The sequence below is a fragment of the Atractosteus spatula genome, chromosome 25, assembly GCF_055471065.1.
Source record: "Atractosteus spatula isolate fAtrSpa1 chromosome 25, fAtrSpa1.hap1, whole genome shotgun sequence".
Taxonomy (NCBI): domain Eukaryota; kingdom Metazoa; phylum Chordata; class Actinopteri; order Semionotiformes; family Lepisosteidae; genus Atractosteus; species Atractosteus spatula.
In genome coordinates this window covers 9,860,714-9,886,031 of record NC_142730.1, presented here as the reverse complement: position 1 = coordinate 9,886,031, position 25,318 = coordinate 9,860,714, and the positions used below count along the sequence as shown (strand labels likewise).

The 25,318-nt window shown below is 43.0% G+C and overlaps 2 protein-coding genes across 5 annotated transcripts; both read left to right on the top strand.

Annotated features, from left to right (window-relative positions):
- The first annotated feature begins 735 nt into the window (after positions 1–735).
- Positions 736–15,193, top strand: LOC148815374 (membrane-spanning 4-domains subfamily A member 4D-like). Of its 2 annotated transcripts, XM_088905675.1 has the most exons (7): positions 736–960; positions 3,351–3,554; positions 4,605–4,712; positions 6,239–6,292; positions 6,639–6,740; positions 8,612–8,728; positions 10,271–15,193. In XM_088905675.1, the coding sequence occupies exons 2-7, from the start codon at positions 3,375–3,377 to the stop codon at positions 10,403–10,405; spliced, it is 696 nt and encodes a 231-aa protein (XP_088761801.1). In that variant the 5' UTR covers positions 736–960; positions 3,351–3,374; the 3' UTR covers positions 10,406–15,193. The 2 variants fall into 2 exon arrangements, with proteins under 2 accessions (XP_088761801.1, XP_088761802.1); XM_088905676.1 differs by lacking the exon at positions 8,612–8,728.
- On the top strand, positions 10,428–25,318 carry LOC148815373 (membrane-spanning 4-domains subfamily A member 4D-like). 3 transcript variants are annotated; one of them, XM_088905673.1, is made up of 7 exons: positions 10,428–10,712; positions 19,223–19,426; positions 19,671–19,778; positions 22,069–22,125; positions 22,345–22,449; positions 23,273–23,389; positions 24,641–25,318. In XM_088905673.1, the coding sequence occupies exons 2-7, from the start codon at positions 19,247–19,249 to the stop codon at positions 24,773–24,775; spliced, it is 702 nt and encodes a 233-aa protein (XP_088761799.1). In that variant the 5' UTR covers positions 10,428–10,712; positions 19,223–19,246; the 3' UTR covers positions 24,776–25,318. The 3 variants fall into 3 exon arrangements, with proteins under 3 accessions (XP_088761799.1, XP_088761797.1, XP_088761800.1); XM_088905671.1 differs by lacking the exon at positions 10,428–10,712 and adding an exon at positions 15,411–16,335; XM_088905674.1 differs by lacking the exons at positions 10,428–10,712; positions 22,345–22,449 and adding an exon at positions 15,411–16,335.

Here is a 25,318-nt window from a genome sequence, read left to right as displayed (position 1 = left end):
CCCGGTTTACTGAATTCGATACGACACCTGTTTCTGTCTTTACAAGTCGCAAGCGGACATAGCTTCTCGCCCGAACTCGTAAAAACATTTGTTGCTTTCTTCAAAATAAGTTGTACTCTCAACGTCAAATTTTATCTTTAAATATCGACGGCTTCCCGCCTTTGTGTATTTTCATGAGCAGCACCAGATAGTAAGTCGACAGTACACAGTGGTCTGGCAGATCGAATCGACTAACAAACTAAACCCCCAGTTTCAGAAACTTTGCGCTACTGACGCACTGTCATCTGCCTATGAATCGAAAACTGTTGTCTCATTGTTAAATATTGAATTGTATATGGATATATATATATATGTTTTGCACATTATACAAACACGTTTTTATGGGCCAATACAAATCTAAAATCTGTAGCAGTCTTTCTGGGTGGGGTCATCTTCAAGATGTCTACTTTTTGGAAAGCAAGTCCAGTGTTATCGAAAGCGGAGCAGGAAAAACAATTCTCTTGGTACTCCAAGACAGTTCCCGACAGTAGGGACTGCTGTTTTCTAGTAAATCGGGGGAAAAAAAGTTCCGAGAACAAAATCTGATTGATTGTATGCACTTTTTCTAAGCTCGTCAAAGCACGACGGTTACGCCATAAAAGTAAGATCTGTGCCAAGAAGTTTGTGTGGCTTAGCAGGATACACTGTATCATGAGGACTGCACGAAGTTTGGCATTCTTGTTACATTTTCGAAAGCACATCTGAACTGTTAAGACACTGTTTTCCCAAGACAGAACTGTTGCTGGGCGCTGTTACAGTCTCTGACTACACTTCAATAAAGGCTTTAGTGCCGCAGTCCACTCACTTCTCGCGTTTTGAAGAAAGAAATACGGTTTCCAGTGTTAATTTAGCACACAGGAGCTGGTTATAAACACAGGATCGCACCTCAGGGAGGGGACAAAGCAAACTTTAAAAACTGGGGTAAGTGATATGATTTCTTAACGGTGCGGCAAATGTTTCGTTCTTCATTTTTTACTGTTTTACTGCGTTTCATGTGTGTTGAAAAACATTCAGCTTCAGACAAACTGCCATCCATCGGCTTTAGTATACAGTATATTGTGTGGCTTTTGGTCACCACATTAAAAAATACATTTCCCAGCTTTAGGAAATATGTATAGGTTTAGGTTCCTACAGGTAGCTACTTTTCCAGGTTTCGGAAATATTCTACACTAACTTCTTGAACTATTAAGAATGAACACTGAACACCACAGTTTGTTTGTGCAGGGAGAAAGTGAGCAATTCCACAGTAAAACCACTGCAGCACCGCAAGACACGGTTGTCTACTAGATTATCGAGGACGCATTTCTTTTTGATATTGTGCCGGCCCCCACCCATCAAAAAAAGTTTTCTGTCAACATTGGACTATCACACTATTTAAATAATGAATTATGCAAATTGTCGGGCAGTAAATCTGCAAAAACGATCGCAGCGCCAAGTTAGCGTTAGCCGAGGCGTATTTAACCCACTCGCCCGGCTTGTGACACCGGAACCTCAACAGCGCGTCGGCTTCAGGGGTCGAAGCCAAACGAGTCCTGGCGGTAGACGTCTTCCCTGAGCCGCTTCAACGCCTCGCCGTGCTGTGGAGCCTGAAGGACAGTAATCTTCACCACGTTCTGCTCCTGCGTCTCCAACAGGGGCAGAAAAATGGACCTTGTTCTCTAAGCCAACAAAAAAACAATAAACATGGCTCTGGACAACCTAAACAAATTTGTCAACTTACCTTTTCTTGCTAAAAGGTTAGAACGTGCTGTTACAGTTCAATTAAACAGCCGTCTCATTGCAAAAAACTTCAAATCCTCTCACTCACACAGAAACTGCCCTGGGGAAAGGCAGCCCCGATTTCTCAGACCGGGTATTAGATCTCCATAACAAAATGAAGTAATGGATTATTTTGCAAGGTTTTACAAATTTTAAAAAAAATGGGCAAAATCATGAGCTTTGTGAAAGTACTGTAAAGTTGCCATCTTCTCACTGGCAGATGAGAAAGCACGGTCTCACCAGGGGCGAGAGTGGGAGTTTGTGTGAATTGGCACATATAAGAGGCTCTTTACAGAATGAGGCATCGTGGGGACCGGTGTGAATACTTTTGCAAGGCCCTGTTTGTGGGTCGGACATGTGGAACTGTCTGAGAGTACGATGAGCTAAATTATCATTTAGAGATCCCTTTAAATTATGTTGAGATACAGTTGCAAGAAAAAGTTTGTGAACCCTTTGGAATTACCTGGATTTCTGCATTAATTACTCATAAAAATGTGATCTGATCCTCAACTAAGTCACTATAATACACAAACACAATCTGCTTAAACTAATAACACAAACAATTGGACTTCTTCTTGGCAATATTGAACAAATTGTTTAGTTATTTACAGTCCAGGCTGGAAAAAGTATGTGAACCCTTGTAATTTAGTAACTGGTAGAACCTCCTTTAGCAGCAATAACCTCTACCAAACGTTTCCTGGAGCTGCTGATGAGACTTGCGCAACGGTTAGGAGGAATTTTAGACCATTCCTCCTTACAAAACTGTTTCAGTTCAGTGATATTTCTGGGATTCCCTGCGTAAACAGCTCTCTTCAGGTCACGCCACAGCATCTCAACTTTGACTTGGCCATTCCAGAACATGAATTTCCTTCTGTTGTTGATTTACTTCTGTGTATGGGGAAATCCTTCCTCAAAGGAGCAGGACACAGTCTTGTGTGGATTTGGTTGTTTTATTGAGCTCAATAATGACATCAACGCGCGTTGGGTCTGCCCCGCAGGACAGACGAAACTGCAAGGGTTTCCCAGCTCTTAAATACAGGAAGATGTTTTGTTTCACAGCTTCATGTGTATTCGTCTTGCCCTTTGATACAGTATGTAGCATGAGTTGACCAGTTGGTCCTGTCCCAAGTCCTGTCCTTTGATGTGTAGCTGTAATTGTTGGAGCTGCTTAAGATATGTTAAGACAGCCAACATATTACACAATGTGCTTGAATTAATACTGTAGTGTTGAATACAGATAAATTATATATATATATTTTCCATCAATTATATATATATTCTACTTCAACGCCCACTCCTAGGGAGAGTAGCAACAGTACTGAATTTGCTCCATTTGTAGACAATTTGAGTTATCTGTTTTATTAAAGATCTGTTATTATTAAAATCATTTGAGCTGAGATGAGGTGTGAAGTTTTTTAGAGATATCTTTAAATGACTGAGGGATGGCAGACTGACTCCAGGCTGTGACCACACGTGCCACACAAGTAGCAGTTGCAAAAGAGGTAAAACTCACCCTCAGAGCTCACGAACACCTTCTTCCTCTCTGATCACAGACGCAGCTCCATCAGCCCTTGAAGATGAGCAGCTCAGTCAGTACCGACAGAGGGTTGGTGATCATCTCCCAGGTTTACCCCCAGGGGCAGAACACACTGCCTGCTTTTGCCCCACAGACACAAGCTGGGCTCCCCGCCAGTCACTTCCCCCAGATGTCCTCATCCCTGAAGAAGTTTCAGAAGGGAGAGCCCAAAGCTCTTGGGGTGAGAGTGAATAGTGCTGTGGGCTCTGCTGGCCCTCTCCAGTGCTTCATGTCTCTTCTGTGTTCATCTGAAGGTGTTTCCCTCTAAATGCCCTTGACTTCTTCTCATTAAGGTCTCACTTGTTCCATATACAACAGGTGCTGTGGTTTCTTCACAAGGCTAAAAGAGACTCAAAGAGATTGAACAAGGCTGAAACTATTAGAAAACCCCAGGAGCTTTCCTTGTGTGTCCATTAAGGTTTAGCACTTCCTGGTTCAGACAGCACTGGCCTCCACGTCTTCAGTCAATGACGTTCTGATCTAAACGGCATCTCAGTGGAACAGTGACCGCACATGATAACAAAGACATATTGTTGTGAATTAAGGCCAGCAAACAGATCAATCACGAGTCCTCCTGCAAGGACCTCCTTCTCAGTGGTGCTTCCAGAGTTAATCCAGTCACCTGCTTGGAGATCAATCGGTGATAGAAACAGTGGATATAAATTTAGGAGAAGTGTGTGTGAGGGACTTAGGACTGGAGACTTCACTAAAACACAAAGTGAGGAAAAAGCTGCCCGGTCAAGTCATTAAACCTAATTTCTTGTAAACGTTTAAGAACTGAGTTGGTGACATTCTCAGATCAACTAGCGACTGGGCAAGATTGTCAGAGTCACAGTGGCCTCCTGTTGTTATTTTTGTTATTGTCCTTGCATATTTTTGGAGATATCATGAATGAAAAGTGAAGCATAATAAAAATGAATTTTGCACAGGTACATCAAACTTTTGGTGCCATCTTTATCTTTCGTAAAAATATTGGCACAATGTTGGCAGATACAGTATATCGAAGCTTAAGACAGAAAAGGAGTAGACACAATCCATAAGCTATATTTTCCTAGACTTTGACTCATTTCTAAATGGTTGAAATTGTTTTGAGCCTTAACATCCTGCTGTAGCTGTAGAACACAGTAAATGGTAGTTATGGATATCTCCAGTATGGAAGCAATGTGTTTTGCTGAAGACTAAGTGCTGAACTTTTTTTCTCTGCCTTCTCTTCCTATCACTGCTTTTCCAGGTGGTCCAGATCATGCTTGGACAGATCATCCTCATTTTAGGAGTCTTAATGACATTTAAGAGGTCTGTGTCAGTGAATACTGCAAGCTCATTCTGGGGATCCATCGTGGTGAGCGGCTTTTTATATCTGACATTAAAAGAGACAATGAAGGTCCCCCTATTCATATGAAAATGTGTCAAAGTGTCAAAAAAAGTGTCAAAGGAGGCGTTAGGAGCAGCAGGTTGGACCCTATGCGGTGCTCAGACTGGAGGTTATTGCAACCGACTGGCATCCAAATCCAGAAAGCAAAAGGGAAAAGTCAGAGTCGAAACAAAATAACTAGGTCGGGTAGCCAAAAGAGTCAGGTCGAGACGAGAGGAGAGACGAAGCCGAAGCAGGAGGAAACCAGGTCGGGTAGCCAGAAATCAGGTCTAGAGTTGTAGCGCGCACCAGAGAAAGCCAAAGAGTAATTCTCACTAGTGAGCGGGGACTGATGGAGTGAAGGGGTATACATAGGGAAGAGCATGAGTAAGGACAATTGATTAATTAGTGCACAGGTGTTGGCGGTGAGAGGTGTTCGTAGAAATGCGGTTCATGAACCTCAAGCTTTGAGCATCCTTTCTGGTTGAAATATTGGCTGTATTTCTCCCATCTCAATAGAATCTGTTAGTTTTCAGAGTGTTGTTTTGTACACAAGTTATTTTGATGCTCCCCCACTGTGAACATGAACATGTCTCGGACTGTCCAGTGACCTCCAGACCCAAATGCGGATGAAACACTAGACCTTTTTTCCCTGATCATGTAAGAGCAACTGTTGAGATGGACAGAACATTTTAAATTTGAAATCGTGATGCCTGTGATCCACCGGTGTTATCACTGTATTTCCCTGTCATGATCAGGGCTAAACCTACTGTGTTGCAACTGTTATAATAATAAACTTTATTTTATATAGCGTCTTTAAAGGTGGGTTCTCAAAGTGCTTTACAGAATGACAACAACAATAAATAAAAATAATACACAAGATAAAACACAATTGCAATATTCCACTGAACTCCCTTCACCTCCGAATGCTGATAGTTAAATCAAAGTATGTCATCAAACCAAAGACATGTTATTATACTCACAATATAATAATATAATAACAAAGACATATTATCAGACAATTCCTCTATTGGAGGGTCTGTCCACCTCCACTGGTGATAGCAGCTGCTACATGTTGCTGCATGAAGTCCAGTAGATGATTAACATATGTCCAGGAAAGTGTGACTGGTCTTCTCACACGACATGGAATGCGCTTGCTATCCTGTGGGCGAAGCACCTTCTTGTAGTTGGATTACAAGCTTGTTTTATATTAATTGCGAGACACTTTCTTTAAACTCTCCTTTGTCACTTACAGCAGATTTCTTTCCCACAGTGAGGTGCACTATGGAGAAGACCTGGTCTGCTACTACTTTATCGTCTTCAGACATATGGGTCTTAGCCTGTGTTGGGCCATTCCCATTATTTTAGACAGGATGAGTCACTCCTGTGGAACGTGGAACATACTGTACTAGTCTCTAGGGTTTTGACAGAGCAGTAAAGATCTAGGAGTAGATCACAAGCTCACATAGTAAAAGAATGATGAAACTGATCCTAAACCTTTTTTTTCTCTTCAGTACATCATCTCTGGTGCTTTCACTATTGCAGCTGATAAACTGAAGCCTTCTCTGGTAAGTAGAAACAGGACACTTTGTAAAACAAAGCAAGATCTGGGACTCTTGTTCCATCTCCACAGCTTAAATCAAGGCTGGATTCAGGATTTCAGGAGCTGCAGGCTTGTTGGGTGATTATCACAGTCAAATAAAACATTATTAAATATAACTGGATTATCTAGTATCTAATATGTCTATTTGAAAAAATGGAAGCTTTTGAATCCTGAAAGTGCTGGTTTTGCACGTTAGCTGCAGAGCTGCTGTTGAAGAGCCAAGATGTTGTTAGCAACAGTGCCCACTCCATCCCTAGTCCCAGCTCAATTAGTAAAATAATAGAATACCTCATGGTTTTGTCTTTTTCCAGATCAGTGCTTCACTATCCACGAACGTTGTCAGCGCAGTGTCAGCTGCGTTTGCAATAATCACGAACTGTGTTGAACTTCATCTTCAACCTCAATATAGCTCAGTAAGTGGTTTCTTTCTTTTTATCTTCATATTGCTAAAAAGAGGAAGAGGTGTTAGTGGGGCCAGCAGGGGGCGCTCACCCTGCGGCCTATGTGGGTCCTAATGCCCCAGTATAGTGACAGGGACACTATACTGTACAAATGCGCCGTCCTTTGGATGAGATGTAAAACCGAGGTCCTGACTCTCTGTGGTCATTAAAAGTCCCAGGGCGTTTCTCGAACAGAGTAGGGGTGTAACCCCAGCGTCCTGGCAAAATTTCCCATTGGCCCTTACCAATCATGGCCTCCTAATAATCCCCATCTATTATATGGCTTCATTACTCTGCTCTCCTCCCCACTGAGAGCTGGTGTGTGGGGAGCGTTCTGGCGCACTATGGCTGCCGTTGCATCATCCAGGTGGTGCTGCACACTGGTGGTGGTGGAGGGGATCCCCATTACCTGTAAAGCACTTTGAGTGGAGTGTCCAGAAAAGCATTACATAAGTGTAAGCAACAACAACAATAATAATAATAACTATAAATTATTATTATTATTATTATTATTGAGCCCGATTCAGCCGCTTGTCATGAGAGTGATTTTGTTTTACATTCCTGCAAGAAATCTTGCTTCAAGTGATCATTCCTTTGGTTTAATAAGGAGAGGAATGGCTCTTCTAACCAACGTATTGTAAGCTTGGTCAAAGTCAGCTAGTGTAGCAGAGGAGAAAAGCAAAGTGTGGAAGTCGTCTTAGAATAGAGTCTCATAAAGTTCCTGACCCTCTTTATGGAGCCTTTTCAAAGGCTCTGAAAATAATACAGTGAATTCCACCAAATAAACAGAGAATTGTTTCTTCATTTGCACATTCCCTTTCTCAGCACAGCATATCAACCCTCTGAAGTCTTGACTTCCTATTTGTAGTTGGGCACCTGCGTCATCACTCTGGCTAGTTTGCTCTGCAGAAGGTCATCCACCATGTACCTGTAGGCCCCTGTGAGACATTATCACATGGCCACAAGATCTCATCTCACGTGCACAACTGGATATCTGATGTCTTTCTCCCAGGCTGATGAAAGACCAACAGTGCAAGAGGGGGAGAGTTGCTCCAGTGCTCTTTATTCTCATCACAAACACAGAGAAATGAGTTGTTTCAGAGGAAGAGCCCTTTGGCGGCTTGTTTCAGCAGCTACGATCTTCAGTTGGTTTGCTCGGTTGCTCTGCAGGTCTCAGTGCAACAGTGCAGTGACAATTCATTTGCTTGTTAGCTCTCACTCTTACTACCTCTCAAACACACTAAGGAGTAGCCAGTGTTCACACAGGGAGGAGGCAGCTGTCAGGATTTTAGCTCGTAAGGACCAACAGCTGGCTCCTCACAGGCAGTGATTTGAGCTGACAACCCATCACAGTGTTGTTGAAGTTGTACGATCTTCAGTTAGTGTGCTCGGTTGCTCCTCCTCATTTCCTGCTGTCAGTCCCTCAGCTGTTTCTGACAGCAGCCCTGGTATTCAGTTCAGTCTTCCTTCCACTCTGGACTCTCGCCTGTAGCCCCAGTGTGAGCGTCTCTCGCCATGTTCTGACTTCCTGACGCCCCAGTAAGAAAGAGCCAGTGTTCAGACAGTGATTTGAGCTGACTGCTCATCACAGTGTTGTTGAGACAGACTGAATAAATAGCACAAAGTACAACAAACTTGGCTACTTGCTTTTTTGTAGTTGTTCATTTACATTTTCTGCCCAAAACCACACTTACTTGTCAATAAATGTTTTCACACAGGCATTTGTACTAATATTCAAAATCCTTTGAATGGATAGTCATGGTTTTTTACATTTAAAGTGCATCAATTACGCTCATGAATCCTGCCTTTATATATATCATTTAAAAATATACTGTATCTTGTAGGACTTTTATTACAGAGGCATCAGTGGAATACTCCTGATTCTCTCAGTCCTGGAGTTCTGTGTTGCCATCTCTATTTCAGCCTACGGGTGCAAGGCTCTGTGCAAATGTGATCTAGCGGTAAGAAAGACTTATAACGATTTATAACTTTCTCCCAGACACATACAAGGAATCTCGTTAAAGCAGATTAAGAAATGAATGAAATTAAATTTTCTGAAAGAATGGAGTACAGTAGATTGCCAGGCCTGTTTGTTAAATCTAGCTTGTCCTATTGGTACGGCCAAGTCTGAACTGGGATTTTCACTATGAACTCTAATAATCTTTTCTAATAGCAAAATGAGATAAATACAAAGTCTATGTATTTGTATTAAAGTAAATTTAGTTTGTCTATCCATTTAATTTAACCAATTATATTGCTAAACATCATTATCTTCAAGGAGCAAACAGGGACGACAGGCTGACAGGTGTCTGGTTGGTCAGGTGTTTGCAGTTGGAGCATTAGTCTCGTGAAAGAGCTGTGAACAGCTTCTCACTCTTTCACTTTGGCTGTAGTGTTTGGAGCCTGTAGTTAAAAACCAAAATGAGAACCAGAGAAGTTTCCTGTGCAAGAACTAAATTCAATTTTGAAGCTTAAAGAAACAGCTAAATTGGAGCCATAACCCAGCATTTGTGCATAAAGTACCAAATCAGTAATATGAAATATGCAGAAGACAGAATGTGAGGTAATATTACCAATCAGCTTGGTTGAACATTACCACTCAACCAAGAAAAACATCTCCAGCTGGTGACAGAAAAACTGCTGTCAAGGAAAACCCTGACATACAGTAACTGTCAGTAAAACATCCTCCAGAGTGCAGGAGTGAAGGAACCAAAATCCACAATTCACTGAAGACTGAGTAACAGAATTCCAAAGACCGCTGAACAGAGGCAAACTATTCCTTTTACCAAGAAAAAGAATGTGCTCGAAAGTATAAGATTAGTCATTTAGAGATCTGGAACAGGTTTTATGGACAGGTGAGAAACATATTAATCAAAGTGAAAGAAAATTGGAAGTGTGGGGATAGAAAGTGTAACGAACAGTTCTTTCCGGACCCTATGCGGACGACACAGTCCGACGGAGTGGGGGAAACACTAGGGAAAAGTCATGCAGGAAAACGGGGCTGAAGACAAGGGGGCGTGTCCAAGGTGCGCTGGTGCACGGGGGAGGCGTGGCGTGGCCGAGGCGAACAATCCCAAAGAGTAATCCATAGAGTATCCAAAACATGAAGGTAAGTCCAAAACCAGGAGATCCATCAGAGGAGGGAATTAAAACACGAAGGCCGGGCCGGAACCGGCGGACGGGGAACAGGAACGGGAACCGAGGTTAAAACCTTAACGGGACCAGGCGCCTCCTGGTCCCGGACTCGCACGATATGGAAATCAGATGCAGAGCCCGGATGAGCGTCAGCGCCTGGCTTTTAAGGTGGGCTGGGAATAGGGAACAGGTGCAGAGAATAAAGTCTTAGTGAAAGGGCTGGAGCACCCTTAAGGAGGGGGGACTATAATCGTGACAGAAAGGGACTACAGATGCTCATTGTTACCATCTCTGGTCAGCACTGTTCAGGAGACCTTAGCACTCTGACCTAATTGGTACCAATTTCTTTCCTTCTTGTCTCCTTGCAGCCTGTGATTGTGATCCAGTACACGGCCCAACCTCAGCCTGTGACCCAGAATGCCAGCGACACCCAATACCAATTAGTGTCAAACACGGATGTGTCCAGTATTCCCAAGATCCCTCCCCCAGCACATGCGGAGTGATGGATAGTTTCCAGTAGCTCTGGCACAGTCAGTCAACAGCCCGTGTGTCAGGACGGCAGCCTCCGGCTAGCGGTTGCCCCAGGAAACCATCACATTCTCAGGAGGGATCACAGATTTCCAGGATTTTGCTGCTCTAACCGGATCACCTTGATCCGTGTTAATTAGCTTATTATTCCACTCCTGCTGAGGCCGAGGTGCCGCTTTAACAGGACTTCATCCTTTTTTCACTTCGCCCTGGATTTTCACTGGCACGACTGTTTGCACTCTTCACATCTCTTTGCTGAGCTAGACGGTCTTTCCTCTGCAGGTAAGCTGCAGCCACATGTCTGCCCTGAGACCCATTCGGTCCTCTTCTTTCAGGACACTCACTATGTGGGTTTTCTCCGAACTCGAGCCTCCTTTTATTTTCTCGGACTCACGGCTGCGTGGCAGTTTTTTCCTCAAGCCTCCAGCCTTGCCCGGCGCATCAAGCCAGCCTTCGCTCTGCGCGGCAGTCTCCGCAGCCTCAAGTCTGCGCTTCTAAGCCGTTTCCCAGGAGGCTTGTGACTCGGAGTGACAGTGGGGTTTCTTCCGTACACGAGCCTCTCCGTTTCCGACGGTGCGTTGGGTTGGGCAGCAGTTCTTGTCACGAATCCAATGTCCAAAACCGGGAGATCCATCCAGACACAGACAAACAGAGTTAAAAGCCAGAGTGGGATCCGGCGGAGGGTCGGGGGAATAAAAGGAGGGTCACGGGACCAGTCACTCCCAATCCTGGACCCAGATGGTCAGGAGGCCGTGGTGAAGCCGATGCTGTCAAGCCCCTCCTGGACTCGCGGGTAGGCGGGCTTCCAGGCGTCCATCTTCCAAAGCTGAGCCCAGATTGGCAGGAACGACTGGCTTTTATAGCACGGGAGGCAGGAACCGAAGGCAGGTGCAGGAGATAAACACTAAACAAGGAAGGGCTGGAGTGACCTTAAGAGGAGGGGTTTACAATCTTGACAGTTCTGGCTTCTAGCCTCTGTGCTTGAGCCTCTGCTCCAGCATCGCCCGGCCCAGCAGCTTCAGCTCCTGGCCTGCGCCCTGCATCAGCTGAAGGAGCAATCTCAGATTGTAACCAGCACTCTACTCCACTCTTTCCCTCTTCACTGCTCAGCACGTCAACCCTCCAGTTTGCCGGTCTGCACCCCTGGCACTCAGAAGGCGGCCCTTCTTGGCCCGTTCGGTTCCTTTTTCAGGGGTCTTGCTATTTGAGTCTTTCTGTACCCGAAAGACTCAAGAAAAAGGCAGCCTGTCAGAAAAGATGCAAGATCATTATGCTGATTAGCTCCCCCGGCCAGTAATGAATTATCTCTTTCTCACCTTTCACTTGTCACTCTCCGGTCTCTTGCACTTGGGTTCTGAGAAATCCACACCTGTGTGGCCGTATGCAACCATGACATTACACCATATCAGAGTTAACTGAAGAGCCAAAGCCTTTCAAGTCTCTAATCATATTTCTCAACCAGAATAACAGCTGGCGCCATACGGCGTTCAGCAATTCTGTCATTTTAATGTTTCTTCAGAAGTAACACATTTTCTTTAAAACCAATTTTCGAAACTTAAGGCTATACACTTGTAGAAACATTAAAATGTCAGAGTCCGGGTGTTGGTGAAAGAAGAGCTGTTTATTCGTATGCATACGGGAGATCAGCTTGTAAAAGCTAGTCTCTCCGAAAGATGTTGCTCCGCGCTTTTTATACACAGTAACAGACAAACTTCCTACGTTTAACATAGATTACCTTATCCCTAAAACGAACCATTAGTTCTTAGTCAAGCTTGGATAACGGAAAACAACTCCTTATTGAGACTTTCGTTATTGCTTACATTTGCAAAACAAGACATTCTACTTCCCTTTTTACTATATTTAAGACATGAGCTGTACTTCTCCACTGACCTATAGGTGCCCCCCTCGTATGTTCCCATTTGCCAATGTTATAAGCAGTTAGAAAACTAAAAGATAAGCAGTTTTTTGTTTTTATCAAATTTTTAACATTCCCTCACACTATAGTAAGTATAGTATATTGTGCTCGCTCCATTAGATATCCCGAGCGTTCACCCTGAAATAAACCATAAATGTTCAGAACAGAAGTATTTGGTAAGGAACAAGTAGATCTTAATTGAAAGCCGAAGTATAGAAAGTGGTTGAGCCTTCTTCACATGGGCTCATTCCATATGTGGAATGAACCTCTGCTGCAGCGGTGTCGTATCGAATTCAGTATGCGGAGAAGGGTATCCCTGTGGGTCTCGGAACCAGCTGGCCCGATCCGGCCCGGAGGCCTGCTGGCTGTGTGAGTAGAGGTTCTTTCGGTAGGCAGCGGCCACGAAATTTGCAGGGGATACCAGATTCCACACTGCGGAGAAGCCTATCCCTGGGGTATCGCATGAGTGAGTGTGGCTTCTGTGGGAGACAGACATATAGTGCCTTCAGAGAGTATTCACTCCCTTGAGTTTTTTCACATTTTGTTCCTGTTACACCTCCAAATTTGAACACATTGAAATTTTTTCTCCCTTTAATAGCACAATAAATTCAACACATTTATGAATCAAAAAATATTTATTCAAGAACATTCATTTCTCCAGTATGAAAGACTTACATTTCTCATTTACAAAAGTATTCCCCCCCGGAGTCAATACTTTGTACATAGTCCTTTAGCAGCAATTACAGCCGTGAGTCTTCCTGAGTATGTCTGTATGAGCTTTGCACATTTAGATTGTGGAATTTTTGCCCATTTTTCAATGCAAAGTTGCTCCATCTCTACCAAATTAGGTGGAGAGCATCAGTGGACAGCAATTTCAGGTCATACCACTGATTTTCAGTTGGAATCCAGTCTGGGCTTTGGCTGGGCCATTCCAGAATACTAACCTTCTTTTTTATAGTTTTTGCCGTGTGCTCTGGGTCATTGTCCTGCTGGAAAATGAATCTTCGCCCTAAACGCCGACCTCTGGCTGACAAACAGGTTCAAGGATTTGCCTGTATTTGGCTCCATCCATGTTGCCCTTGGCAACAAGCTTTCCAGATCCTCCTGCTGAAAAGCAACCCCAGAGCATGATGCTGCCACCACCATGCTTGATGGTAGGGATGGTGTTACCTGGGTGTTGGGCTGTATTTGGTTGGCGCCAAACATAGCACTTTGCTTTCAGGCCAAGGAGCTCAACTTTAGTCTCATCAGACCACAAAACGTTCTTCCAGAAGGTCTCAAGTTTTGTCACATGGCTTATAGCAAACTCCAGGTGTGACTTAATGTTGGCCATTCTCAGAAGTGGCTTCCTTCTAGCCACTCTCCCAGAGAGGCCGAATCTGTGAAGTGCTGAAGAGATTGTTGATGTCTGGACAGTTCCTCCCTTTTCAGCCAAAGAGCTCTGTAACTCTGTCAGTGTTGGAGCTGACCTCTTGGTCACTTCTCTGACAATCGCCCTTCTTGTCCGGTTGCTCAATTTGGTAGGATGGCCTGATCTTAGTAGTGTCTGGGTTGTGCCATGTTCTTTTCCATTTTGTTACAATGAACTTCATGGTGCTCCTAGGAAGGTTCATAGCTTTGCCAATCTTTTTATAACCTTCTCCAGCTGTTGTCCTCCTAACAACTTCATCACGACGTTCCACAGGCAGCTCCTTGGTCTTCATGACAGCAGGACTGATGTGATCTCCTGTTTTAGTGGTAAGACCTCACAGTCAGTGATATTTATTGTGCAATTGAACACAGGTGGATTCGAAATGAACACAGGGTGTACCTTGTTAACATATTTAGTTTGATCTCTCAAGATAATTGAATATCTCACCCAATTTAGGTTGTTAAAACAAAGGGGGTGAATACTTATCAATTAAGTAATTTTCAGATTTTTAATTTTGAATATAATTCTGAAGACATATAAATACTTTATGTCATTTTGACATTATAGAGAATTACTTCTACAGGAGTGGAAAAACATCCCATTTAAATATGCTTTAATTTGACTTTGCAACACAGCAGAACGAGAAATCATCAGTGGGGGGTGAATACTTTCTGAAGGCACTGTATATATACTTTTCTGAGCAGATAACGTGGCTAAGGTGAATTTTTCTGCCTACCGATAAAATATTTCAGGCAAAGAAAAAACCAAAGCAAACTGTCTTTTCATGTTTATTTCGGTTCCTCTCCATAACATAGTTTGTGTAATGCACATTAAGACAAAATTAACAGGAAGACGTAATTGCTGATTAACACCTCATTTCTCATAATTGCAATACTTACTGTATGTACTTATGTACTTATACCTCCTGGGAAAAACTAAGGTTTCTGCTGGATGAGGTGTTAGTGGGACCAGCAGGGGGCGCTCACCCTGAAGTCCATGTGGGTCCTAATGCCCCAGTATAGTGACGGGGACACTATACTGTAAACAGGCGCCGTGCTTTGGATGAGATGTAAAACCGAGGTCCTGACTCTCTGTGGTCATTAAAAATCCCAGGGCGTGTCCTGGAGTGTCCAGAAAAGCGCTATACAAGTGTAAGCAATTATTATTATTAATTATGTAAACCTGAAATTTAGAGTTGCGCGATGCCTACAGACAATACGAAATGTGAAGACGAGCAGGCAGACAAACCATACTGTACCTCCGATTTCCAAGGCACATTCGCACTCTGAAAGGGGAGGGAGATTTCCCCGGTTTACTGAATTCGATACGACACCTGTTTCTGTCTTTACAAGTCGCAAGCGGACATCGCTTCTCGCCCGAACTCGTGAAAAATATTTGTTGCTTTCTTCAAAATAAAAGTTGTATTCTCACTATCAAGTTTTATCTTTAAATATCGACAGCTTCCCGCCTTTGTGTATTTTCATGAGCAGCACCAGATAGTTAGCCGACAGTACACAGTGGAACAAGTAATAGGTTTATTCCATGCTGAAAAAAAGAAGAAAGAGAACACAACGTTTCGGCCGTGGAGCCTTCTTCAGGTGACACCTGAAGAAGGCTCCACGGCCGAAACGTTGTGTTCTCTTTCTTCTTTTTTTCAGCATGGAATAAACCTATTACTTGTTCCTTTGCAGCCTACGCATGCTGACGCAGCTACCCACCTGACAGTACACAGTGGTCTGGCAGATCGAATCGACTAACAAACTAAACCCCCAGTTTCAGAAACGTTGCGCTAGTGACGCACTGTCATCACTGTTATCTGCCTATGAATCGAAAACTCGACCGTTTTGTTGTTTCATTGTTGAATATTGGGTTGTACAGGGGTATATATGAACAAGTAATAGGTTTATTCCATGCTGAAAAAAAGAAGAAAAAACAACGTTTAGGCCGTGGAGCCTTCTTCATATAGCCACCTGAACTATGGGAATATATATGTTTTGCAAATTATACAAACACGTTTTTATGGACCAATAAAAATCTTAAATCTGCAGCAGTCTTTCTTGGTGGCTTCGTCTTTAAAATGTCTACTTTTTGGAAAGCAAGTTCGGTGTTGTCAAAAGCGGTGCAGGGAAAAAAAATCTCCTGGTAGTTCAGTTCCCGACAGAAGGGACTGTTGCTTCTAGTAAATCAAAAAAAATGTCTCCGCAGAACAAAATATGATTAGTTTTATGCACTTTTTCTTAGCTCGTCAAAGCACGTCTGTTACGCCATAAAAGATCTGTGCCAAGAAGTCTGTGTGGCTTAGCAGGATATACAGTACTCTACCATGAAGACTGCAGGAAGTTTGGCATTTTTGCTACATTCGCGAAAGCACATCTGAACTGTTAAGACACTGTTTTCCCAAGACAGAACTGTTGCTGGGCGCTGTTACAGTCTCTGACTACACTTCAATAAGGGCTTTAGTGCCGCAGTCCACTCGCTTCTCGCGATTTGAAGAAAGAAATGTGTTTCCAGTGTTAATTTAGCACACAGGAGCTGGTTATAAACACAGGCTCGCACCTCAGGGAGGGGACAAAACTGGGGTAAGTGATGTGATTTCGTTCTTCTTCAATTTGACTGTTTTACCGCTTTTCATGTGGGCAAGAGTGTTGAAAAACAAATTAAGCTTCAGCCAAACTACCATCCATCGGCTAGTATACAGGTATATTGTGTGGCTTTCTTGACGGTGCGGCAAATGTTTCCGTCTTTTTTTTTTACTGTTTTACTGCCTTTCATGTGGGCAAGAGTGTTGAAAAACATTCAGCTTCAGACAAACTGCCATCCATCGGCTTTAGTATATATTGTGTGGATTTTGGTCACAAAAACATTTCTGTTGTATCCACTGCAGCACCGCAAGACACGCGTGTCTACTAGATTATCGATGACGATAATATTCTGTCAATATTGGACTATCACACTATTTAAATAATAAATTATGTAAATTATCGAGCAGTAAATCTGCAAAAACGATCGCAGCGCCAAGTTAGCGTTAGCCGAGGCGTATTTAACCCACTCGCCCGGCTTGTGACACCGGAACCTCAACAGCGCGTCGGCTTCAGGGGTCGAAGCCAAACGAGTCCTGGCGGTAGACGTCTTCCCTGAGCCGCTTCAACGCCTCGCCGTGCTGTGGAGCCTGAAGGACAGTAATCTTCACCACGTTCTGCTCCTGCGTCTCCAACAGGGGCAGAAAAATGGACCTTGTTCTCTAAGCCAACAAAAAACAATAAACATGGCTCTGGACAACCTAAACAAATTTGTCAACTTTTCTTGCTAAAAGGTTAGAACGTGCTGTTACAGTTCAATAAAACAGCCGTCTCATTGCAAAAAAACGTCAAATCCTCTCACTCACACAGAAACTGCCCTGGGGAAAGGCAGCCCCGATTTCTCAGACCGGGTATTAGATCTCCATAACAAAATGAAGTAATGGATTATTTTGCAAGGTTTTACAAATTTAAAAAAAAATGGGCAAAATCATGAGCTTTGTGAAAGTACTGTAAAGTTGCCATCTTCTCACTGGCAGATGAGAAAGCACGGTCTCACCAGGGGCGAGAGTGGGAGTTTGTGTGAATTGGCACATACTGTATAAGAGGCTCTTTACAGAATGAGGCATCGTGGGGACCGGTGTGAATACTTTTGCAAGGCCCTGTTTGTGGGTCGGACATGTGGAACTGCCTGAGAGTACGATGAGCTAAATTATCATTTAGAGATCCCTTTAAATTATGTTGAGATACAGTTGCAAGAAAAAGTTTGTGAACCCTTTGGAATTACCTGGATTTCTGCATTAATTACTGATCTTCAACTAAGTCACTATAATACACAAACACAATCTGCTTAAACTAATAACACAAACAATTGGACGACTTCTTGGCAATATTGAACACATCGTTTAGTCATTTACAGTCCAGGCTGGAAAAAGTATGTGAACCCTTGTCATTTAGTAACTGGTAGAACCTCCTTTAGCAGCAATAACCTCTACCAAACGTTTCCTGGAGCTGCTGATGAGACTTGCACAATGGTTAGGAGGAATTTTAGACCATTCCTCCTTACAAAACTGTTTCAGTTCAGTAATATTTCTGGGATTCCTTGCGTGAACAGTTCTCTTCTGGTCACGCCACAGCATCTCAATTGGGCTGAGGTCTGGACTCTGACTTGGCCATTCCAGAACACGAATTTCCTTCTGTTTAAGCCATTCTGTTGTTGATTTACTCCTGTGTTTCAGGTCATTGTCTTGTTGCATCACCCAACTTCTATTAAGCTTCAGGTGACAGGCCGCTACCCTGACATTCTCCTGTAGAATTTCTTGATGCAGTTTTGAATTCATCGTTCCCTCTATGAGGGCAAGCTGTCCAGGCCCTGAGGCAGCAAAGCAGCCCTAAACCATGATGCTCCCTCCACCATGCTTCACAGTTGGGATAAGGTTTTGGTGTTGGTGTGCAGTGCTTTTATTCCTCCAAACATAGCATTGCACGTTTCTGCCAAAGAGTTCAACTTTTCTCTCATCCATCCACAGAACATTGTCCCAGAAGCGTTGTGGAACACCCAGGTGGTCTTGTGCAAACTTGAGACGTGCAGCAATGTTTTTTTTTTGGAGAGCAGTGGTTTCCTTCCCTTAACACCATTCGTGTTCAGTGTTTTTCTTATAGTGGACACATGAACAGAGACTTTGGCAAGTTCAAGAGATTTCTGCATGTCTTTTAGAAATACTATTGTAGCCTTTTCCAACTTCATGCATCTCTACAATTCTTCTTCTAAGGTCCTCTGATATTTATTTTGATCAGGGCATGGTTCGCACGAATAGCTCTTTCTTGAGAAGAGCAGATTTTGTCAGTAACCAATCTTTGTGTGCCTTTTTTATAGGGCAGGGCACCTCCAATCCACCCCTCCAATCTCATCTCATTGATTGGAAGACCTGACTCCAATTAGCTTTGGGAGAAGTCATTAGCCTAGAGGTTCACATACTTTTTCCAGCCTGGACTGTGAATGTTTAAATGATGTGTTTAGTACTGACAAGAAGTACAATTGTTTGTCTGCTATAAGTTTGACAGATTGTGTTGTGTATTATTGTGACTTAGTTGAAGATCAGACCACATTTTTATGAGTAATTAATGCAGAAATTCCAAAGGGCTGACAAACATTTTTTTGCAACTGTATCTTTAAATCATTTCCAGATACCCATATGGTATTTAGGTATTTAGAAATATCTTTTACAGACACCTTTAAATCATTTGGTGATATCTTTTCATCCTTTGGAGATGTATTAAAATCATTTGAGCTGAGATATCGGTGTGAAGTTTTTAGAGATATCTTTAAATGACTGAGGGGTGGCAGACTGACTCCAGGCTGTGACCACACGTGCCACACAAGTAGCAGTTGCCCGGGGTAAAACTCACCCACAGAGCTCACAAACACCTTCTTCCTCTCTGATCACAGACGCAGCTCCATCAGCCCTTGAAGATGAGCAGCTCAGTCAGTACCGACAGAGGGATGGTGATCATCTCCCAGGTTTACCCCCAGGGGCAGGATACGCTGCCTGCTTTTGCCCCACAGACACAATCCGTGCTCCCCGCCAGTCACTTCCCCCAGATGTCCTCGTCCCTGAAGAAGTTTCAGAAGGGAGAGCCCAAAGCTCTTGGGGTGAGAGTGAATAGTGCTGTGGGCTCTGCTGGCCCTCTCCAGTGCTTCATGTCTCTTCTGTGTTCATCTGAAGGTGTTTCCCTCTAAATGCCCTTGACTTCTTCTCATCAAGGTCTCTCTTGTTCCACATGTTAGTTATGAAGGGAACAAACACATATGTTTCTATGTCCCGTATGGAAACATTGTGCAGGCTCTGTGCTGAAGATTTTATCTATGCCTTTTCTTCCTTTCACTGCTTTTACAGGTGGTCCAGATCATGGTTGGACAGTTCATCCTCATTTTAGGAGTCTTCATGATATTTCAAAGGTCTGTGTCAGTGCTTACTGGAGTCCCATTCTGGGGACCCATGGCGGTGAGTGGCTTTTTATATCTGACATGAGTCATTATAATGAAGATGAAGTTCACTAAGATGAAGTTGTGAATTAAACATCTAAAAGCTAATGCCTTGAGCATCTTTTCTGGTTGAAATAATGTCCCTATTTTAGAATCTGTTAGTTTGCAGATTATAGTTTTGTACACAAGTTTTTTTTGAAGGTTTTTATATGCTCCCCAACCCTAAATATAAACATATCTCAGACTGTCCAATGACCTCCGATTCCAGATGGGGATGAAACCTGAGGCAATTTCTCCTGATCATGTAAGAGCAGCTATTGAGATGGATAGAACACTTGAAATTGTGATGCCTGTGATCCACTGGTGTTATCACTGTATTTCCCTGTGATGATCAGGGCTAAACCTACTGGATTGCAACTGTGTTATAATGATAAACTTTATTTTATACAGTGCCTTTAAAGGTGGGTTCTCAAAGCGCTTTACAGAATGACAACAATAAATAAAAATAATACACAAGATAAAACACAACTACAATATACCACTGAACTCTCTTCACCTCCAAATGCTGATAGATAAATCAAAGTATGTCATCTAACCAAAGACATGGTATTATCACCCTCTATACTTCGGACTTTAAGTACAACTCAAAGTCATGCCCCCTGCAGAAGTTCTCAGATGACTCTCCAATTGTGGGATGCATCAAGGGTGGGCAGGAGGAGGAGTACAGAGGACTGGTCAGCAGCTTTGTGGAGTGGTGTGGAGAGAACCACTTGGAACTGAATGTAACAAAGACAAAGGGACTGGTGGTAGATTTCAGGAGGAAAAAGGTCAAACCTACTCCTGTCTACATCCATGGGAGTGGCGTGGAGATGGTGGACTCGTACAAGTACCTGGGAGTGCACATCGACGATAGACTGGAATGGTCTAAGAACATCAAGGCCATCTACAAGAAGGGACAGAGCCGACTACTTCTTGAGGAGGCTCAGGTCCTTCAATGTGTGTAGTAAGATGCTACACATGTTCTATCAGTCGGTGGTAGCGAGTGCCATTTTCTACGCAGTGGTATGCTGGGGCTCGGGGATTAGAGCAGTGGATTCTAAAAGGCTGAACAAGCTCATCAGGAGAGCAAGCTCTGTCATTGGGTCTGACCTGGACCCCCTGGAGGTAGTGGCTGAGAGGAGAATGGTGTCCAAACCAGAGGCCATCATGGACAACATCTCCCATCCCCTCTATGACAGGCTTGTAGAAATGAAGAGCACGTTCAGCAATAGACTGATCCATCCACAGTGTGACAGGGAGCGCTACAGGAGGTCATTCTTGCCTTCTGCCATAAGACTGTACAACGCATCCACTGTGTGTCTGGGCAGAGGCAACATTGACAGTGACCTGTTTCTGGACTGAACACATCTACACATCCACTGCTACATCTGTTCTTTTCTTTTCCCGTTTACAACTGTTTTTTGTGCAATATATGCCAGGGACCCGTGCAATACATTTATATTTATATTATATATATTTACATCTATATTTATTTCATATGTGCAATATGATTTTTCTGCGTACTGTTCTGTTCTAGTTTGTTCTTTGTGTGTCCTGGACTGTGAGTAACTTTTTTAGTGCACCCCTCACTGTACTGATTGTATTGTATTGTATGTATTGCATTATTATTATTGTATAATTCGTTATACTGTGTCTGTGTTAAGCTGCTGTTGCACTGCAATTTCCCTCACGGGATCAATAAAGTATCTATCTATCTTATACTAACAATATAATAATATAATAACAAAGACATATTATTAGACAATTCCTGTATTAGAGGGTCTGTCCACCTCCACTGGTGATTGTAGCTGCTACATGTTGCTGCATGAAGTCCAGTAGATGTCTAACAGATGTCCAGGAAAGTGTGACTGGTCTTCTCACACGACATGGAATGCGCTTGCTATCCTGTGGGCGAAGCACCTTCTTGTAGTCGGATTACAAGCCCTTTGTTTTATATTAATTGCGAGACACTTTCTGTAAACTCTCCTGTGTCACTTACAGCGGATTTCTTTCCCAGGTGGTGCACTATGAGGTGCACTATGGAGAAACCCTGGTCTGCTACTACTTTATCATCTTCAGAAGTCATGGGTCTTAGCCTGTGTTGGGCCATTCCCATTATTTTAGACAGGATGGGTCACTCCTGTGGAATGTGGAACATACTGTGCTAGTCTCTAGGGTTTTGACAGAGCAGTAAAGATCTATGAGTAGATCACAAGCTCACATAGTAAAAGAATGATTAAACTGATCCTAAACCTTTTTTTTCTCTTCAGTACATCACCTCTGGTGCTTTAAGTATTGCAGCTGATAAAAAACTGAAGCCTTCTCTGGTAAGTAGAAACAGGACACTTTGTAAAACAAAGCAAGATCTGGGACTCTTGTTCCATCTCCATGGCTGGAATCAAGGCTGGAGTCAGGATTTCAGGAGCTACAGGCTTGTTGTGTGATTATTACAGTAAAATAAAACATTATTAAATAACACTTGATTATCTAGTATTTGACATGTCCATTTGAAAAAATGGAAGCCTCATGGGTGTGTCTTTTTACAGATCAAGGCTGCACTATCTATGAATATCGTGAGTGCAGTGGGTGCTGGCATATCGATAATCGTTTACTGTTTTCAAATTATTTTTGATTATTCTATTTATACGACGGTAAGTGTTTTTTTTTTCTTTTATTTGTATATTGAGGCATATGATGTCACTAGAGTGTTTTTTTTAACACAACTGCAAGACATTTTGCTTAAAGTTATTTGATTTTTTTTTCTCAGAGGTACACCATTTCAAATCAATTGGGAGTTTGGTCAATGTCAGTTCGTCTAATATTGAAGAAAGGTGGAATGTGGAACTCATCTTAGAGTCTCATATCCCCTTTATGAAGGCTCTAAAATTAGAGACAGTGAATTCCCCTAATTAAAAAGCGGTAATTCTCTATTCAGTTGCACATAGTGCTGTGAGGAAGTGATCTATTCTGGACCAGAAAGGCATATCGTGATGCACATCTTAAACAAAATTGCCTGATACTTCAGTTTCAGGATAGAGGTGATGCTAAGTTCAGCTTATTCATTTGCAATTTGACTCACATCCAGTATTTTACGATAGGGAGGCAGGGTGGCCCAGTGCTCAGCACTGCGGCCCCAGGTTCAATTCTGGATCTGGGGTGCTGTCTGTGTGGAGTTTGTATGTTCACTCCATGTGTGTCCAGGTTTGTCCTGGGTGCTACCATTTCTTCCCATATTCCTAAGATCTAATGGTAGGTTAATTGGCTTCTGGGAAAGTTAGACCTTGTGTGAGTGTGTGCTTGTGTGTCAGTGTGTGCCCAGTGACGGACTGGCATCCCATCCATTCCACACAGACATTTGAACTAATGTTCAAAATCCTTTTAATGGATGATCATGTTTTTTACATTTTAAAGTGCATCAATTACACTCTCATGAATCCTGTCTTAATATATATCATTTAAAAATGTATTTTGTAGGACTTTCATTTCAAAGCCATCACTGGAAGTGCCCTAATTCTCTCAGTCCTGGAGTTCTGTGTTGCCATCTCTAGTTCTGTCTACGGGTGCAAGGCTGTGTGCAACAGTGATCCAGCGGTAAGAAAGATTTATAACGATTTTGTGGTTTCACCATTAGCTGGTTATACATTCAACTTCCTCATTCATACACGAGAGGCGTAAGTAGGTTTTTACTGAACTATAAAAGCAATGACTGCAGTCAGGCTTAAGACTTTCACCCAGGCACATACAAGGAATCTCATTAAAGCAGATTAAGAAATGAATGAAATTAAATTTTCTGAACGAATGGAGTGCAGTAGATTGCCAGGCCTGTTTGTTAAATCTACCTTGTCCTATTGGTACGGCCAAGTCTGAACTGGGATTTTCACTATGAACTCTAATAATCCTCTCTCATGAGAAAAGCTTTAGTCTCGTGAAAGAGCAGTGAATAGCTTGTTAACTTTCACTTCAGCTATAGTCTTTGGAGCCTGATGTCAAAAGCTGAAATGAAAACAGTCAATTTTGACAATTAAAGAAAAGGTTCAATTGGACCCATGACCCAGCATTTGGGCATACCTCCCTGTAAACCAACAATTTGAAATATACAGAAGACAGAATGATAGGCAATATTACCAATCAGCCAAGACCTGATCAGACAAGAAAAACATCTGCAGCTGGTGACAGAAAAACTGCTGTCAAGGAAAACCCTGACATAACTGTCAGTAAAACATCCTCCAGAGTGCAGGAGTGAAGGAACCAAAATCCACAATTCACTGACGACTGAGTAACAGAATTCCAGAGACTGCTGTACAAACTACTCCTTTTACCAAGAAAAGAAAGAAAACACAATTTGCTCAAAAGTATAGGAAGATGAATCAGGAGAGATTTGGAAAAAAGAAGAACCCCTCGCACAGCGGGGACCAGACTGGACCGACCCTGTTCAGAGGGGTCCAGTCTGGAAGAGCAGGGCGCGTGAGGCCAAAAGAGAACAAGAACTGTGTGTGTGAGAAAGGGTGTGTGTGTGCCTGCCCTGTGAGAATACGTGATGGGACAGGCAAAAGCAAAAAGTTAACCTTATGTGGGTGCAGTCCCCTCCGGGACAGCCGGTGTAAACTCCCCCTTCCGGGGATGTCCCTGCTCGTCCCCTTGGGGGGTGTCCAGTGTGCCTTTATAGGACCTGCCCCAGCTGGGGCTCATCTCGAAGCCGGGACAGCTGGGACTACAAAGGTGAGGCGTCGCCCTTCTACCAGGGCTCCGCCTCCACACTGGACACGCCCCCGCCTCATGCCACAGCACCTTAGCTCTCTGACCTAATTGGTACCAATTTCTTTCCTTCTTGTCTCCTTGCAGCCTGTGATTGTGATCCAGTACACGGCCCAACCTCAGCCTGTGACCCAGAATGCCAGCGACACCCAATACCAATTAGTGTCAAACACGGATGTGTCCAGTATTCCCAAGATCCCTCCCCCAGCTTATGCGGAGTGATGGATAATTCGCAGTAGCTCTGGCACAGTCAGTCAACAGCCCGTGTGTCAGTGTTAACTGAAGACACCAAAGTCTTTCAAGTCTCCCATCATATTTCTCAACCAAAATAACAGAATAGGCCTTCAGCAGTAAAGCTTTTCCTGCCTTTCAAACATAAAAAATAATATTTTTTCTACTAGTATACAGGCAATGTTCCTGCTGTTGATGACATTTTTATAGTATTTGCCTGCATATGTTTCAGTGGTTGATTTCAATGTTTCATCGGCAACTGCAGGAAGTCTGGTCTCTTTTCTACGTTTTTTTTATCTCATAACTAAAACTAGTTCTCCCTCTCATAACTTTTATTCAAAGTGGAGAAAGTGCATTATCTCTGTGTCAGTCTGGATTCTTTTTGATTCTTTCGTCGGCCAAGCCTGTGTAATCAGACTCCTTTTCCTTCCTTTTTCTTGCTGTTTCTTCTGACCTCCCAATATTGTACTTTTCTTGTGTATTTGGGGGAAATGTATTATGTTATGTTTATAAATAGAAATCTCCTCACAAAAA